General features: G+C 58.4%; 1 protein-coding gene across 1 annotated transcript in view; it reads right to left on the bottom strand.

Moving 5' to 3' along the window:
- MCF2L (MCF.2 cell line derived transforming sequence like) overlaps positions 1–13,975 on the bottom strand; it is a 68,887-nt gene that overhangs the window by 19,103 nt on the left and 35,809 nt on the right. Inside the window, exons 8-15 of the mRNA XM_021708089.1 lie at positions 13,775–13,899; positions 12,061–12,175; positions 5,070–5,189; positions 4,503–4,694; positions 3,877–4,068; positions 3,257–3,416; positions 2,295–2,368; positions 1,804–1,880 (exon numbers count right to left, since the gene is read on the bottom strand). Coding sequence (XP_021563764.1) covers positions 1,804–1,880; positions 2,295–2,368; positions 3,257–3,416; positions 3,877–4,068; positions 4,503–4,694; positions 5,070–5,189; positions 12,061–12,175; positions 13,775–13,899 — 1,055 coding nt within the window. The remainder of the gene's footprint in view (positions 1–1,803; positions 1,881–2,294; positions 2,369–3,256; positions 3,417–3,876; positions 4,069–4,502; positions 4,695–5,069; positions 5,190–12,060; positions 12,176–13,774; positions 13,900–13,975) is intronic.

Here is a 13,975-nt window from a genome sequence, read left to right on the forward strand (position 1 = left end):
CAGCCGGTCCTGGGAGGTGCCCGGGTGCGGTCAGTGCTAAACCACCGTGGGCACGCAGAGACTCGGCAGAGCGGGAACAGACCTCGCATGCCCCCTCCCATGCCAGGCGTGGCCCTTGAAGGCAGGTCAGGGCCTCACGACTGCTCCTGTCCAGAGTTCATCCACGGCCGCTTCCTCCTGCTCCAACAGCAGCCACAGCAGCGGGAAGCAACCGGACTCGTCCCCACTCCTGCGCTCAGTGATTCTAACCCCAATCGGATCCATCTTCTGACATCCCGGAGACCCGGCCCGATGTCCAGGGCGCAGAGAGGAGCTCCCGTGTACATCCACTTTGGGGAGAAGCTGCCTGTGTACACCTGCTGGTCAAGGGCTGGGAGAGCTTCCTCTCTTTTCTGATCCTGGAGTTACGAGGCTCTTAGGGAACCAGTGCCCGCATCCACTGCAGGCGAGTTCAGTGCCAGTATGACCAACTGAGTCCCCAGGGTGCTTGCCGGGCTGGCCAGGCCCTCCTCAGGGCAGTCTCCTTCCACTCTGCCCCAGGTGTCGATGCGTCCCTCAGGCCGCGGTTTCTTGACTTCCTCGGGGTGTCAACCTTTCACCTTCTCTGGCCGGACCCGCGAGGCCAGGGACAGGAGAGGGAACGCCTCTCCCTGCGCACAGGGGTGCCTGAATCCGGGGACCCAGGAGTTCGGGGAGCAGGAGGGCCCGTGATGACACAGCTTACCACTCGCCACTGGCCACCTTCCTGGGCTCAGAGCCCACGTGGCAGTGGCTGCTGCCTGGCGGCACCTCCTTTCCTGACAGTGGTGGGGAGGGTCTTTCTTCCATAGCCACGTTCAGGCCTCGCCCTCACTTCACACCTAACTACAGCAGGAGCGCCACGGGCGGCATGTGGGCACTACGAGCTGCGGGACCGGGAGGAGGAGCCAGACCGTGCATGGGACGTCTCAAGTCCCTTGCGGTGGCTCAGGTGACAGTCCCGGGACACCACGTGGCTGCTCTTGGCAGTCCCACAGCCCTTCAGACTTCACAAGGCAGGGGATGCTGCCCCTGGGAGCACCAATGTGAGGTCCACATTCAGGGGATGCTCCCGGGTGGACAGGCAGGGCAGCCGTGGATGTGTGCCTGGCTGCAGCCCTCAGGGCGAGTAAAGGCAGGCGTGCAGGACGGGGTGCGTACGTGAGGAGGTGAGCGCCGGCTGGGAGGGGTCCGGGGGTGGCCAGCGGCCCTGGGAGAAGGGGTCCCGGGAGAGACCGGCAGGCCCAGCATCCTGCAGGGCGGAGACACCCTCCCAACTGCTCCCAGGAAGGAGGGGCACGTTCAGGACGCCGCAGGGTTGTGGGGCCCATGGGAGCAGTCCAGAGTGGGCGGAGATCCTCGCTGAGGGGGTGGCAGGGGCAGCTCAAGAGGAGGCTGTAAGGGTCTGCTGGGACCCCGCCGGGAGACGGGAGGACTCACTCCAGGGGGACGCAGGTCTCTGGTCAGCTGGGGGTTCCGTGGCTGACTCAGCATGCCAGCCCCAGCAGGGGGCATGAACCAGGGCCCCCGAGCTTGTGGCTCCCAGGTCTCACCCCGGGGCTCCGGGAAAAAAGAACGGGGGCCGTCAAGATCGCCGGGGTGTGCACCCAAGGGCCCGGGGCAGACGGGGTTTTCCGAGGAGACCTGGGCTCCCCTCCCATCCACGTGGTGATGCCAAGCGGACGTGCGCACTGCATGCTGAAGCACACGTGCACCTCCAGGCCACCTCGCCGGCCACGCCCTGTCCCCGCCTCAGACGCTCGCAGCCACAGCCGTAGCACCCACCTGCGCAGAATGGCCAGGCTCTCCTCTTCCTCGCCCGCCGAGCTGCCGCGGCCCTGCCGGGTCTCGCTCACCTCACTCTGAGGGCGGGACGGAGGCCGGGGTTGGAAACCGGCACAGAGCAGCCTCAGGCACCCGCTCTCGGGGCCACGGCCCCCGCTGGGCCCGTCTGAGGACAGGCCTGGGTCCACAGGGGGAGTCAGGCAGGAGGGCGGGTGGCTCAGAGGCCCACGTGCCCCGGGGTCGGGATAGGCCATGCATCTGGGGACAGGCCTGGGTACCCAGAGGGAGTCAGGGCAGAAGGGGGGATGGTGACTCGGAGACCTGAGTTAGGGGTAGCCACGCGTCTAGGGATAGGCCCAGGGTCCACAGAGGAGGGAAGCAGGGCGGAAGGTCAGGTGACTCGCAGGCCCGCGTGCCCAGGGAGAGGGAGCTATGCGGAGCACAGGGCAAGCTGTGGCACGGGCACTGGGCAGTGGCGGCCCAGCCCTCACCTTGGCCCTCCTGCAGGGGCCTCTCCGGAGCCCGCTGCCCTCAACGCTGGTGTTCTCGGAGCCGCGTCGGATGCCTGTTGGGAAAGAGGCGAAGGGAGGCGTCCAAGCATCGGGCAGCCAGTGCAGGGTCACACGGCACGCCTTCCATTTTCGCCTCCAGAGGGAAAACGCAGAAGGCCCCAGGAGGGGCCCCAGAGGCCATGTGGGTGGGGCTGGGCCACGGGGAGCTTGCTGGCCCAGGGGCCCCTGGACAGGGGCAGCCTGGCTGGCAGGAGGGGACCCGGTGGCCGGGAAGGAAGCTCATGGCATCCGGGTGTGTCCTCAGACCCGGCAGGTGGACAGGAGCGCCTGGCTCCGAGGCTCTTGGGAGCTCATGCCGAGCCCGGAAGCCCAGGGCAGGTGTCCGGAGCCTGGGGTCTCTGGGTTCCAGGTGAGGAGCCCAGCGAGGGCGGGAGGAGTTTTGAGACACGGAGGTGACAGGAAAGTCTCCAAGAAGCGGCTCTGGGCTCGCCACAGAGGATGGGTTTGGAGTGGGGCCAGGAGGCACCGCTGAGGCCACGTGCCCTGGTGGGCTGGACCAAGCACCAGGCCCGGCTCCTAGGGCACGGGGAGCCCAGAAGCGCTTGCACTGCGCTCCAGCTGGGCGTGAGGAACGCCGTCTGGGGCACGCGCCGAGCCTGGATGGCTGTGGAGAGACTGAGTAGGGAAGGTTGGGGGTCCCCAGCAGCCAGGCGCGGTCTCAGGCTGCGGCCACGCGGACTTGGCCGAAACCGCTCAGCGCCGCCGGCCGAGCGCAAAGCAGCTGCAGACGGCACCCATGTGACGAGCATGGACCTTTATTTGCAGGAACGAGCGACAGGCTGGAAACTGGCCGTCAGGCCTGGACAGAGCCCGGCGGTGGGGCAGGGAGACACGTCTTGGCGGGCCCCACATTGCTCGAGGCACAAGGTGGCCGCACACACCTGGGGAGGGGCAGGGCGACTTGCTGAGCGCCTCAGGTCTGGGGGCCACGGGCTGCACGGGCCGCGTCTGCTTGGCCGCCAGCTTCTTCAGGCTGGCCTGCCTGCGATGGAACATTTCTTCCACACCCTCCTGCTTCTGGAAGACCTTCCGCACGTGCTCCTGCAACAACACGCCAGGTGAGCCCTCGCGGGGGGGGCGCCCGTCGTTCCCAACGGATGGCGCACGGAGAATGCGCCTGCGCTGTGCTGTGTCTACTCGGGTCTCCTCAACAGCAAGGGGCCTGCGGCCCAGGCACGGGTCAGGAAAGGCTTGGCAGGGCCCAGCAGCCTCCTCCAGACGGCCGGGGCCACTCACCGGGGTGTCTTCTGGTTGCCCCCCGGGTGGAACTGGGCAGCCAGCTGGGAGCCAGACGGAGCCAGCCAGGACCCCAGCGCAGGCGGCTTCCAGGCAGGTGGCCCAAGCCCTGAGCTCGGCCAGGGGAGGTGGACGACCACCTGTGCTGCTCGACTTCCCTGCTCCTCGTAACTCTCGAATGCCCGTCCCCGCAAGTGGCTCCTGACTCCACACGATCAGACCCCGTGCGGGGTCGCCCAGTGCCCGGGCCGCAGGGCCGCGTTACCATCAGGTCCTGGCTGAGGATGGACTCGTACTCCTTGCAGAGCCTGCTGAGCTCCTGGATCTTGCTTTCGGCGCCCGTCTCCAGGAACTTCTCAATCTCCTGGAGGGCGGCCTCCGCGCCATCCTGGGACTGGCACTTGTCCACCGGCTGCGAGGCCAGCAGGTAGATGCCCTCGTCACACCACCTCATGGACTGCGGACAGAGTGGGGCAGAGGCGAGGCGTGGTCAGGGACGGGCCCACCTGCCCGGCGGCCGCTGACCGACGTGCCGTGCTGAAGCCCGGCTCCGTACTCTTCTGCCGCTGTGTCCACAGGGTCCCGCAGGAACACGGCCCACGAGCCCAGGCCAGTTCCCAGGCCGACTCAGGGCTCCAGAGACAGGTGGAGTGCGGGAACCAACAAGGGTGGGCATTCGGGTCTCCTTAAGGACACAGTCATCAGGCTGGGAACTCCGGAAAGCATGCAGCTCTGGCGGGGGGTGACCCCTGGGGCCGGCGAGGAAGAGGACTGACACAAGGAAGGGCGCAAGGCCTCTCTTGGCCAAGGAGTCCACCCCCAGGGCTGTGGGCCGGCGCGGCTGGGGCAGCGAGGCTGGGCCCCACCGCGGCGGGCGCCCGCAGGACCTACCGTCTCCAGGAGGCTGTGCAGCTCCAGGGACTTGCCCAGCAGCCCCCGCCGCCTAGCGACCTCGGCGCTGAAGTGGTCGCACAGATGCCGCAGCTCCTCGCACTTGGGGCGGATGGAGTCCACCGCGTAGTGCTTGTCCTCGATAAGCCGCTCGCCGTCCCCGCACAGGGCCTGTGCCCGCCCCACGGCCGCCTGGGGACAGCCCAGAACGCAGGCTCAGCCTCTCTCCGGGAGGCCCGTGGGTGCCGGGCGTGGCAGGACGCCTCCCCCCAGATATGGACCAGCCACTTTTTCCTTCTCTGCTGCTTTGTGCACCTGAGATGCTGCCCAACCCCCAAGCGATTCCGAGGCAAACGCTTCTTGGGGCTGCGGGGTCCCAGCCAGGCTCGTCAGCAGAGACCTGACCCAGGGGGCGCCTGCCAGGGCTGTGCGCCCGAGAGCAGGATCGGCAGGTGGCGGGGGGCATGGGGCGCTCCTGACCTCGCCCACACACATCCCAGGGGACTTCAGGGGCTTCTCCAAGAGGGCGGGAAGCCCAGTCCCCACCGCCCTGCACCCCGTCCTCACACTGGACTTCTCCTCGAAGTTGGCAAGGTCCCGTAGCAGGTGTTCTACGTGCGCCAGGCTGTTGCCCACGTCCGTGAAGGCCGCCATTTTCTGGGACACCGTGTCCAGGGCGGCTTTGACCTGGAACAGAGAGGGGCCCACCTCAGAGGGAGGGGTCTCCCATGCTTGAAGGGAGAGAGGCACACCGGGAACAGGAAAGTGGTGGACACTGGCACCAAGCGGCAGAGCCAGGCTTGACGTGACCGCCAGGCAGCCAGGGCCGGGCTTGGCGTGACCATGGGTACTTTGGGAGGGACCGGGCCCAGCAACCCACACGGCCGAGCACTGACTTCCCTGCATCTCAGCTCACCAACCACAACAGGGGAACGCCTGGAAATCCACGAGAGAAGATGAGGCCACGGGAGGAAAAGCACCTTGGGAGCTGGAAGAACAGTGGCCGTCCACACGCAGGGGCGGCAGCCACTCCGGGGGGCCGGGCTGGGCCAGGGAGCTCTGCCACCCGTCCCTCCCGCTCAGTGCCAACTGCTCACATCTACTGTTTCTGGCGTTGGCAGGAAAACCAGGGCTTTCATACACGTGACTTTGAAAGTATACAAAAGTGTAGCCCTTTAAAAATAGCTTTTATTTTTCGTTATTTGAAATCATCCTGAGAACAGGTGTGCACACGGATGTCCCGGCGTCAGGGTCACGGTTCAGACAGCCTGGGCTCCAAGGTCAGGAGCGCAAGACTCTGCCCACTCTTGACCCACTGAAAGTGGCACAGTCACTGTGTGAGACTGATCCTTCCGCATGCCAGCACAGCCACTCGAGTTACAGTCAACACAAACCACCTCCCAGAAAGGGTTCCCAGGAACCCACCCTGGGAGCCAGCTCACCCCTGTATCCACCACTCTGCCTGATTTCATCCTGGCACGGATGCTCTGAAGTCTCCCATCTAACAAAGGTCAGTTGGCTTCCTTGGGGGTCCGCCTCTCCCACCCCACTGCCACCATCACCCTAATGGAATAGGGTCTGGGGTGTATCTTCCCCAGGGCCCAGACTAGACCTGACCTCAGCAGGCCTCAGGCTGTGTAAGGGACCACGCTGGTTTCTGTTTCTTTTGGCCTGGGGTCTGCTACCCACACGGCACAAAGGGAGCAGGATGTTGACAAGTCCCTTCTGGACAGGACACTCAAGCCCTTAGGGTTTCCCCAGCCCGGCCTCGCACCACGAGGAACAGAGCAAGAAATGTGCAGGGGGCACCTGGCAGTGCTCACTGGGTCACGGGGGCCAGAGGGAAGGCACGTGGACCTTCTGGGCCCACCCTCCTGGAAGATTGGCTGATTGGGGCGTTTTCAGTGGGTGCCCCCTGAGGCGAGGGGACAGCTGGCTTGGAGGGTTTCCAGCCACAGGCAGACCCCGAAGATGCGGGATTTCCCTCGCAAGCCTGAGGCTTTGCAACTCAAACTCCATGTCGCTGGGAGGGGCCCCATTCAACCCTCGGAGCCGAGATCCGGGTGCCAGACCAGGCCTACCTGAAAGAGTGGCTAAAGGGAGTTCCCTCGACAGAAAGGATCGAAGAAGTAAACCCACAGAAGAAAGACCACAGTGAGTACAGAAATGGCAGAAACAAGAGGCTCCCCTTGTCCGTTTGGGCTTTCCAAGTTGTGTCTGAAGGTCAAAGCTAAACTATATCACGGATGTGGTTTTCGATGTACGGAGAGGAAACATGTAAGACAGCTACAGATGGGGGGGTAAATGAAGCATGAAAAACTTACCTCCCACCATATCCCCCCACATACAACATATTATAGATTATATAACACTATATCGTCACATCCAGAGCAACTAAAAGACTGTGCAGTGAGATTTGAAAAAATTACTCTAGACAAATGAAAATGGAATTACCAAAACCATTCAAGAAACCACAGACAGGCAAGACAAAGAAAACAGAGACAGGAAACAACAGAAGAGACAAACAGAAAACACCAAATAAAGTACCAGACTTAAACCTTAAAATATCAATCATGACATTAAATGTCAATGGTCTAAACATACCAATTAAAAGACAGAGATTGGCTGAGTGACCCACCTGTGACCCAGCCAGTGCAGTGGCTCAGCTGTAATCCCAGCACTTTGGGGGGTGGCGGTGAGAGGACTGCCTGAGCCCACAGGCTCGAGACCAGCCTGGGCAACTTGGCAAGACCTCATCTCTACAATAAATCAAAAAAGTAGCCAGGTATGGTGGTGGTGCATGCCTGTAGGCCCAGCTACTTGGAAGGCTGAGGCAGAAGGATCGCCTGAGTCCAGTGGGTCGAGGCTGCGGTGGCCATGAGTATGCCACTGCACTCCAGTCAGGACAACAGAGTGAGACTCCAACTGAAAAAAAAAAGGGACCCAGCTGTATGCTGGCTACAAGAAATTTACTTCAGTGTAACAGTGCAGGAAAGACAAAGGTAAAATGATGAGGAAAATGTGTCACACTAGCATCCATCAGAGGAAAGCAGAAAGGGCTCTGTTGGTATCAAGTGAGGTGGACTATGGAACAAAGAAAATTACCAGGGACAGAGGGGAACGTGACATAATGACGAAAGAAGACACAGCAATCCTAAACATCTGTGCACCAAACAACAGAGCTGCAAAACACGCAGCACAAACACTGGCAGACTGAAAAGAGAAACAGACAATCCACGCTGATAACAGACACTTGCAAAACCCTCTACGCTGTAGGCCAGCTTGACCGAAGATGCTATATCACCCATCTGTGGGATCCGTCTGACATCTGCAGAACCGCCCCCAGACACAGTTATTCCTTTCAAGGACCTGAGGAATGTATATCAAGACAGAGCAAGCCACAAAACACATCTCAACAAATTCATAAGAACTGAAATCATACAGAGTATGTTCTCTGGTCACAATGAATCAAATTAGAAATCAAGAATAGAAGGATAACAGGAACATCTCTGAACACTTAAAAGCCGAACAACACAGTTTTAAATGACTCGTGGGTCAAGGAGGAAGTTTCAAGGGAGAGTTAAAAGAACTGAACTAGATGAAAATGTAGTATATCAAAATTTGTGGGACACAGATAAAGCAGTGGTGAGAGGTAAGCAAACAGTATTAGTATTAAATAAGTACATTAGGAAAGAGCACTAGTCTCAAATAAACAATGTATGCTCCCATCTTAGGAACCTAGAAAGACGAAAATAAACCCAAAGCAATCAGTAGAAATAAATACTAAAGAGCAGAAATCAATTAAATCGAAAACAAAATAGAGAAAACCAATAAAACAACAAAGAGCTGGTCTTTGAAAAGATGAAAAGTAATAAATCTCTAGAAAGGCCGACAAAGCAATAAAGGAGAGAAGACTCAAATGACCAATACTGTATCAGAAACGAGGCAGGGATGGCACTAAAGGCTCTGCAGGTAGAAGAAGATAAAACAGATGATGATAAACAACCGAACGCACATAAACGGCACGACGTGGAGTGGACCAGTTCCTTGAAACGCACCAACACATCACACTCACTGTGAAACAGATAATTTCGGCAGCACCACAACTGCCAGGAACGCTGCCTTCATAATCTTAAAGGTCCTCAAAGGAAATCTCCAGATCCAGATAGTTTTACTGGAGTCTTCTACCAAAATTTTTTTTAAATTACACTAATTTATACCACCTCTTCCAGAAAATAGAAGAGTAGGGGACACTTGCAATTCATTTTATGAAACTAATATTACCCTGACACCAAAACCAGATACAGGTTTTTAAAAAAGAGAATAAACAAAGGAAAAAGAAAACTACAGACTAATATTGGCCCATGAATATAAATGCAGAAATTCTCAACAAAATATTATCAAATATAATTCAGCAATATATGAAAAGAAGTATACGTCATAACCAAGTGGGCTTTATTTCACGGATGAAAGCTTGATTCAGTATTTGGAAATCAATGAACATAAATGACCACATCAACAGTGCAAAATTTAAAAACCACATAACTATTTCAGCAATGCAGAAAAAGCATTTGATGAAATCAAACATCCATTTGTGAGTTTTAAAACTCTCAGAAAAACAGAGCTAGAGGGAAACTTTCTCAACTTGATAAAGAACATCTACAAAAATCATACAACCAGCACTGTACTTGACAGTGAAAGATTAAATGCTTCCTCCTAAGACTGAGCATGAGCAAGGGTGTTGATTCTTATTCAAATGGTGGAAGCTCCATCCAGTGCAATGGGAGGGGGGGAAGGCACACGGCTGAAAAGAAGCAACCAAACTGTCATTATGTGCACACGACATGATTGTCTGTGCTGTAAATTCCAAGGACTCAATAACAACAGCGCCTAGAATGAGAGTGTGTCCAGCAAGGTTATAGAGACAAGATAAAAATACGAAAACAGCTGTCTGTACAAAGCAAGGATACACAGACACAAAAATTACAAATACAACTTATAATCTCTTTAAAAATGGAATACCTAAATATAAGCCAAACCATCCATGTACTAAATCTGTGTGCTGAACGCTGATGAGAGAAGTCTGGAGAAACGCAGCGCATACATACCATGTTCAGTGATGGGAGGCTCTACGTGGTGAAGACAGTGTTTCTCCCCAAAACCAGGCCTAACACCATTTGTATCAAACCCTGGGAAGATTTCTTGTAGATTCAAACAAGGTTATTTTAAAATGCACGTGGAAGGGCAAAATAAGTAGAACAGCTCAAGCAATTTCAAAAAAGAAGAAAGGGGGAAGAATGAGTCTACCAGATTTCAAGATATCTTACACAGTTACAACAATCACATTATAGTATCGACAGAGAAACAGATACACAGATCAATGGACCAGAATGAAGAACCTCCAAGACAGACCCACACAGATACACCCAAAGGAGTTTTGACAAAAGTGGAAGAAAAATCCAGGGCAAGAAAGAGCCTTTTCTAGTAACAGAGAATTGGCTACTCAGAAGCAAAGAGCAAAAACATGATCTAACTATGACACCTCTTACAAAGTTAACTTAAAACAGATCTTGGACTTAAGTGGAAAACTATACAAACTTAGGAAAACAATCCTAGGAAACTATACTTGAGACATAGGACTGACAGCATACTCCTTGAAAGGAGAAACGATACACTGAACTTCATCCAAATTAAAAACTTTTGCTCTGTAACAATCCCTGTTAAGAGGATGAGAAGGCAAGCTGCAGGCTGGGAGAGAGTAGTTGCAGGCCACACTTCTGACAAAAGGCTAGTGTCCACTGTGCACAAAGAACTCTCCAAACTTAACCGTAAAACAAAAACACAAACCCAATCATCCAGCTGGAAAACAGAAACCATGGCAGCAAAGAGACATCTCACCAAGGGGGATCTACGGATGGCAGACCAGGAGAGATGCCCCATGTCACTGGTCATTAGGCAGACGCACTGCAGGACCACAACAAGCTACCACCACACACCTGTTGGAAGGTGTGAACAACGGGGAAGATCATCGGAACGCCACATGCTGGCAAGATGTGGAGAAACTCAGGCCCTCACACATTGCTGGTGGGAATGTTAAGCGTCCCAGCCATTCTGAAAAAAGTCAGGCACTCTCTTTAGAAACGAAACAGGCAGCCACTGCACAACCCAGCAACCGTACTATACTCCTCCACAAAAAGGAACGGACTGTCGTTGCCTGCAACACCGTGGGCGGATCTCCAGAGAATCACGCTGAGTGAAAGCCCAGTCCCAAAAGGTGCCTCACGGTGTGGTCCCGTGAGAGAACGGTCATAAATGGCAAAGGCTCAGCAGGGGAGAACAGGCGAGTGGCTGCCGGGGTGGAGGGGGGTGGGGGGAGCGTGGGTGTGTGCACGAGGGGCTGTGGGGGGCAGACACCTGGGCTTGACTGTCCTGGCCGTGTTGATGTCACAACACAGCTGGGACGCTGTCCTGCAGTCTGGCAAGTCGCCACCATTGGGGACCCTGCGTGAGGAGAACCCAGGACCGCTGCCACTTCTTACAGCTGCATGTGAACCTGCAATCATCTCCAAATAAGAAGTTTAGGCTTAAAGTCACCTGCTCTGAAAAGCCGTCCTTAGTCCCCACAGACATGAGTGACCCACGGTCATGTTCCCTCCGTGTTTCCACGGCACGCTGCTCCCAGCCCTCCCTGCGGGGCCAGTCGCAGGGGCGAGTCAGTGTTTCTGGTCTGGGGCAGGAGACTTTCACCCGGTGTCCCACCCATCGGCGCTGGGCCTCCACCCCGCTGAACAGCACTCGGTACACATACTGAACAACACCCCACGAGTTCCCCACAGTGACCCATCCGTGCTCCCCAAGATGCGACCCACGGACGCTGCTGGAAGTCCCCAGGAGGCCCAAGCACAGGCCCTCGGTCCTGCCTCCCTGACCCCAACACGTCTGTTATCTTTGAACCCGTTGGCGTGACTGATTTCTCGAGTTTTATGATTTCTCCATCCTGACCAGAGGCCTTCTGAGGACGGGACAGAGTTCTCTAAGGGGTTCACAGGGCCCAGCACCAGGGTCAGGCCACTGGAGGTCTTCACAGACTGTTCTGCATGGACAGGTGAGGAGCGAGTTTCCAGAGGGCCGGCATCCCTACCGATGTCACAGCACGTCGCACACAGCCTTGCCACACAGAACCCAAGGCGGGATCGCGGGGTTTTTGCATACCCAGGGCCTCGTGCCAGGTACACAGTAGGCGCACGATAGACGTAAGTGGAACAGAAGCGCCTGCACATGAATGTAAAGTGAGGCAAAGGCCCCCTGACTGACACATGACCCAGAGGGGAGCACACGCCCGCACACCGAGTCCCAACCGTCTTTTGTCAAAAGTACAGAGGCGTGTGCATCCGTCTCATGTCTTGGGGCTCAGTCCAGCAAGGCCACGCGGGCTCCACATGCCTGGATATCTGTCTGCATGAAGGAGGAGTCAGCTGCCCGCCTCAGCTCTCGGTGTGGGGCCAGGCGTGGACCCAGGAAGCACCCGAGTGCCACTTACTGGCTCCGGGCCACTTACCTCTCGGAAACCCTGCTCAAAATGCCGGAGCTGCAGGCACTGCTCGAGTTTCTGCTGATGCTTCGCCCAGAACTCATCAAAGGCAGCCTCGGTTTCGTTCAGCTGGGACAGGAGCCTGGGAACGAGAAGGGGACGGCGCTGTGTGGAGACCGCTCCAGGGGCAGACAGCCCCGGGGACAGACAGCCGCAGGGAGAGACAGCCCCAGGGAGAGACCAGACATGGAGAGACCAAGCGTGGAGAGACCGCCGTGCGGCTGTCACCACGCCACGCGTCCTCGAGGCCCTGCCTCCACTTGGCCCCCCACTCGGTCTCAGGCCCCAACGGAGTCGCCCTCAGGGCGTGAGGGGAGGCGGGTTGGGTGGCATCATGGCCCTGGGTCTCCCTTCCCACCAGCCACACCAACACGCGGAGCTGAGTGTGTCGAACTTCCCAGGGGCAAAGCCCGTGAGGGTCAATCACAGCTCTGCTTGGGGTGAGGGAGGCCGTGGCTGCCCGGTGTGGGGATGCTGGCGTCGCCATGCTGGCGTCTCAGGCCAGGGTTCCCATGCGCCGGGCCGCGTGCGCGCCCTGCCGGCCTCACCCATGTCCTCCCACGCCCACCCTGCCAGGCCTCTGCTCAGGCTCGCCACCGATGAGGACACGGAGTCTGGGAGGGAGTGACCGGGTGCTCGGCACGCAGTCAGGGCGGACTCGCCCTCGTGGCAGGGCCCAGCTTCCCCCTCGCGGGCCACACAGCCCATCCACGGGGAGGCCCTCGACAGCGTGACCCGTGTCCCGGCACAGCGCGCTGCTGGGTGTGGGGGCTGCGGTGGGGCGGGACGTGCAACCAGGGCAGGGGGCGCCTGGGCCAGACTCGTAGCCCCTCAGGGCCTGCCCACGGGCCTCTGTCCGGAAACCTGGTCCTCACCGCAAGTCAGAGACACCGCCGCCCGCCTGTGAGGACGGGGTGGGGAGGCCCAGGGAGGCCCAAGGTGGTGGCGGCGAGCCGTGGTCACCGCACAAGGGGCTTCCCTGCACTGCGCCAGGGAGAGACACACACTTCGCGCCTCTCACAACCTGAGTGAGAAAACACGGGGCGTCAGTATCTCCCCACGCTGGGACAGGGCACTGACATCTCCTCATGCCCGAGACAGAGCACTGACTACTGCCACACCTGGGACAGAGCACTGACACCCCCTCACGCCCAGGACAGAGGACTGATGTCTCCCCACGTCCGGGACAGAGCACTGACGTGCCCCCACTCCTGGGACAGAGCACTGACGTCCCCTCATGCCCAAGACAGAGCACTGAAGACCGCCACGTTTGGGACAGAGCACTGACATCCCCTCACGCCCAGGACAGAGGACTGATGTCTCCCCACGTCCGGGACAGAGCACTGACGTCCCTCCATTCCCAGGACAGAGCATTGATGTCCCCTCGCCTGGGACAGAGGACTGACGTCCCCCAGAGCTTGGGACAGCACTGATGTCGCCCAGCGCCTGGGGCATCGACAGTCCCTCACGCCTGGGGCAGGCGCCGGCTCTAGGACCTTCCGCCCCAGCAGAGCTGCGCCCTGGGGTTCAGGAGAAACACGTCTTGCTAGAAGGATCCAAGTCCGTGCAGAGGCTCTGACGGCGCCAGGCCGAGTTGCCCGGGGAAGAGTGGGGTTGCTGGCTGGCTGTGGTCTCCGGGGCCCACGTGCGCCCACACCCGGAATGAGGGCCACGGCCTCACCTCTGCATGGTGGCCTGGTTGTCCAGCTGGTCCTGGTTCACACCATGCTCCGCGCCCTCGGCCGGCGGTGCCCCGATGCGCTCCAAGATGCTCTGGCCCTCCCTCAGCGCCAGCCTCATGTCCTCCTGCGGGGAGAGCGCAGCCTCGCACGCCCGCCGGCAGCCATGGGCCTCGGGCCTCCTGCCGGCGGGCACCAGGTGG

This window comes from Carlito syrichta, unplaced genomic scaffold (assembly GCF_000164805.1).
Source record: "Carlito syrichta isolate Samal-C Ts95f unplaced genomic scaffold, Tarsius_syrichta-2.0.1 Scaffold130611, whole genome shotgun sequence".
NCBI lineage: Eukaryota > Metazoa > Chordata > Mammalia > Primates > Tarsiidae > Carlito > Carlito syrichta.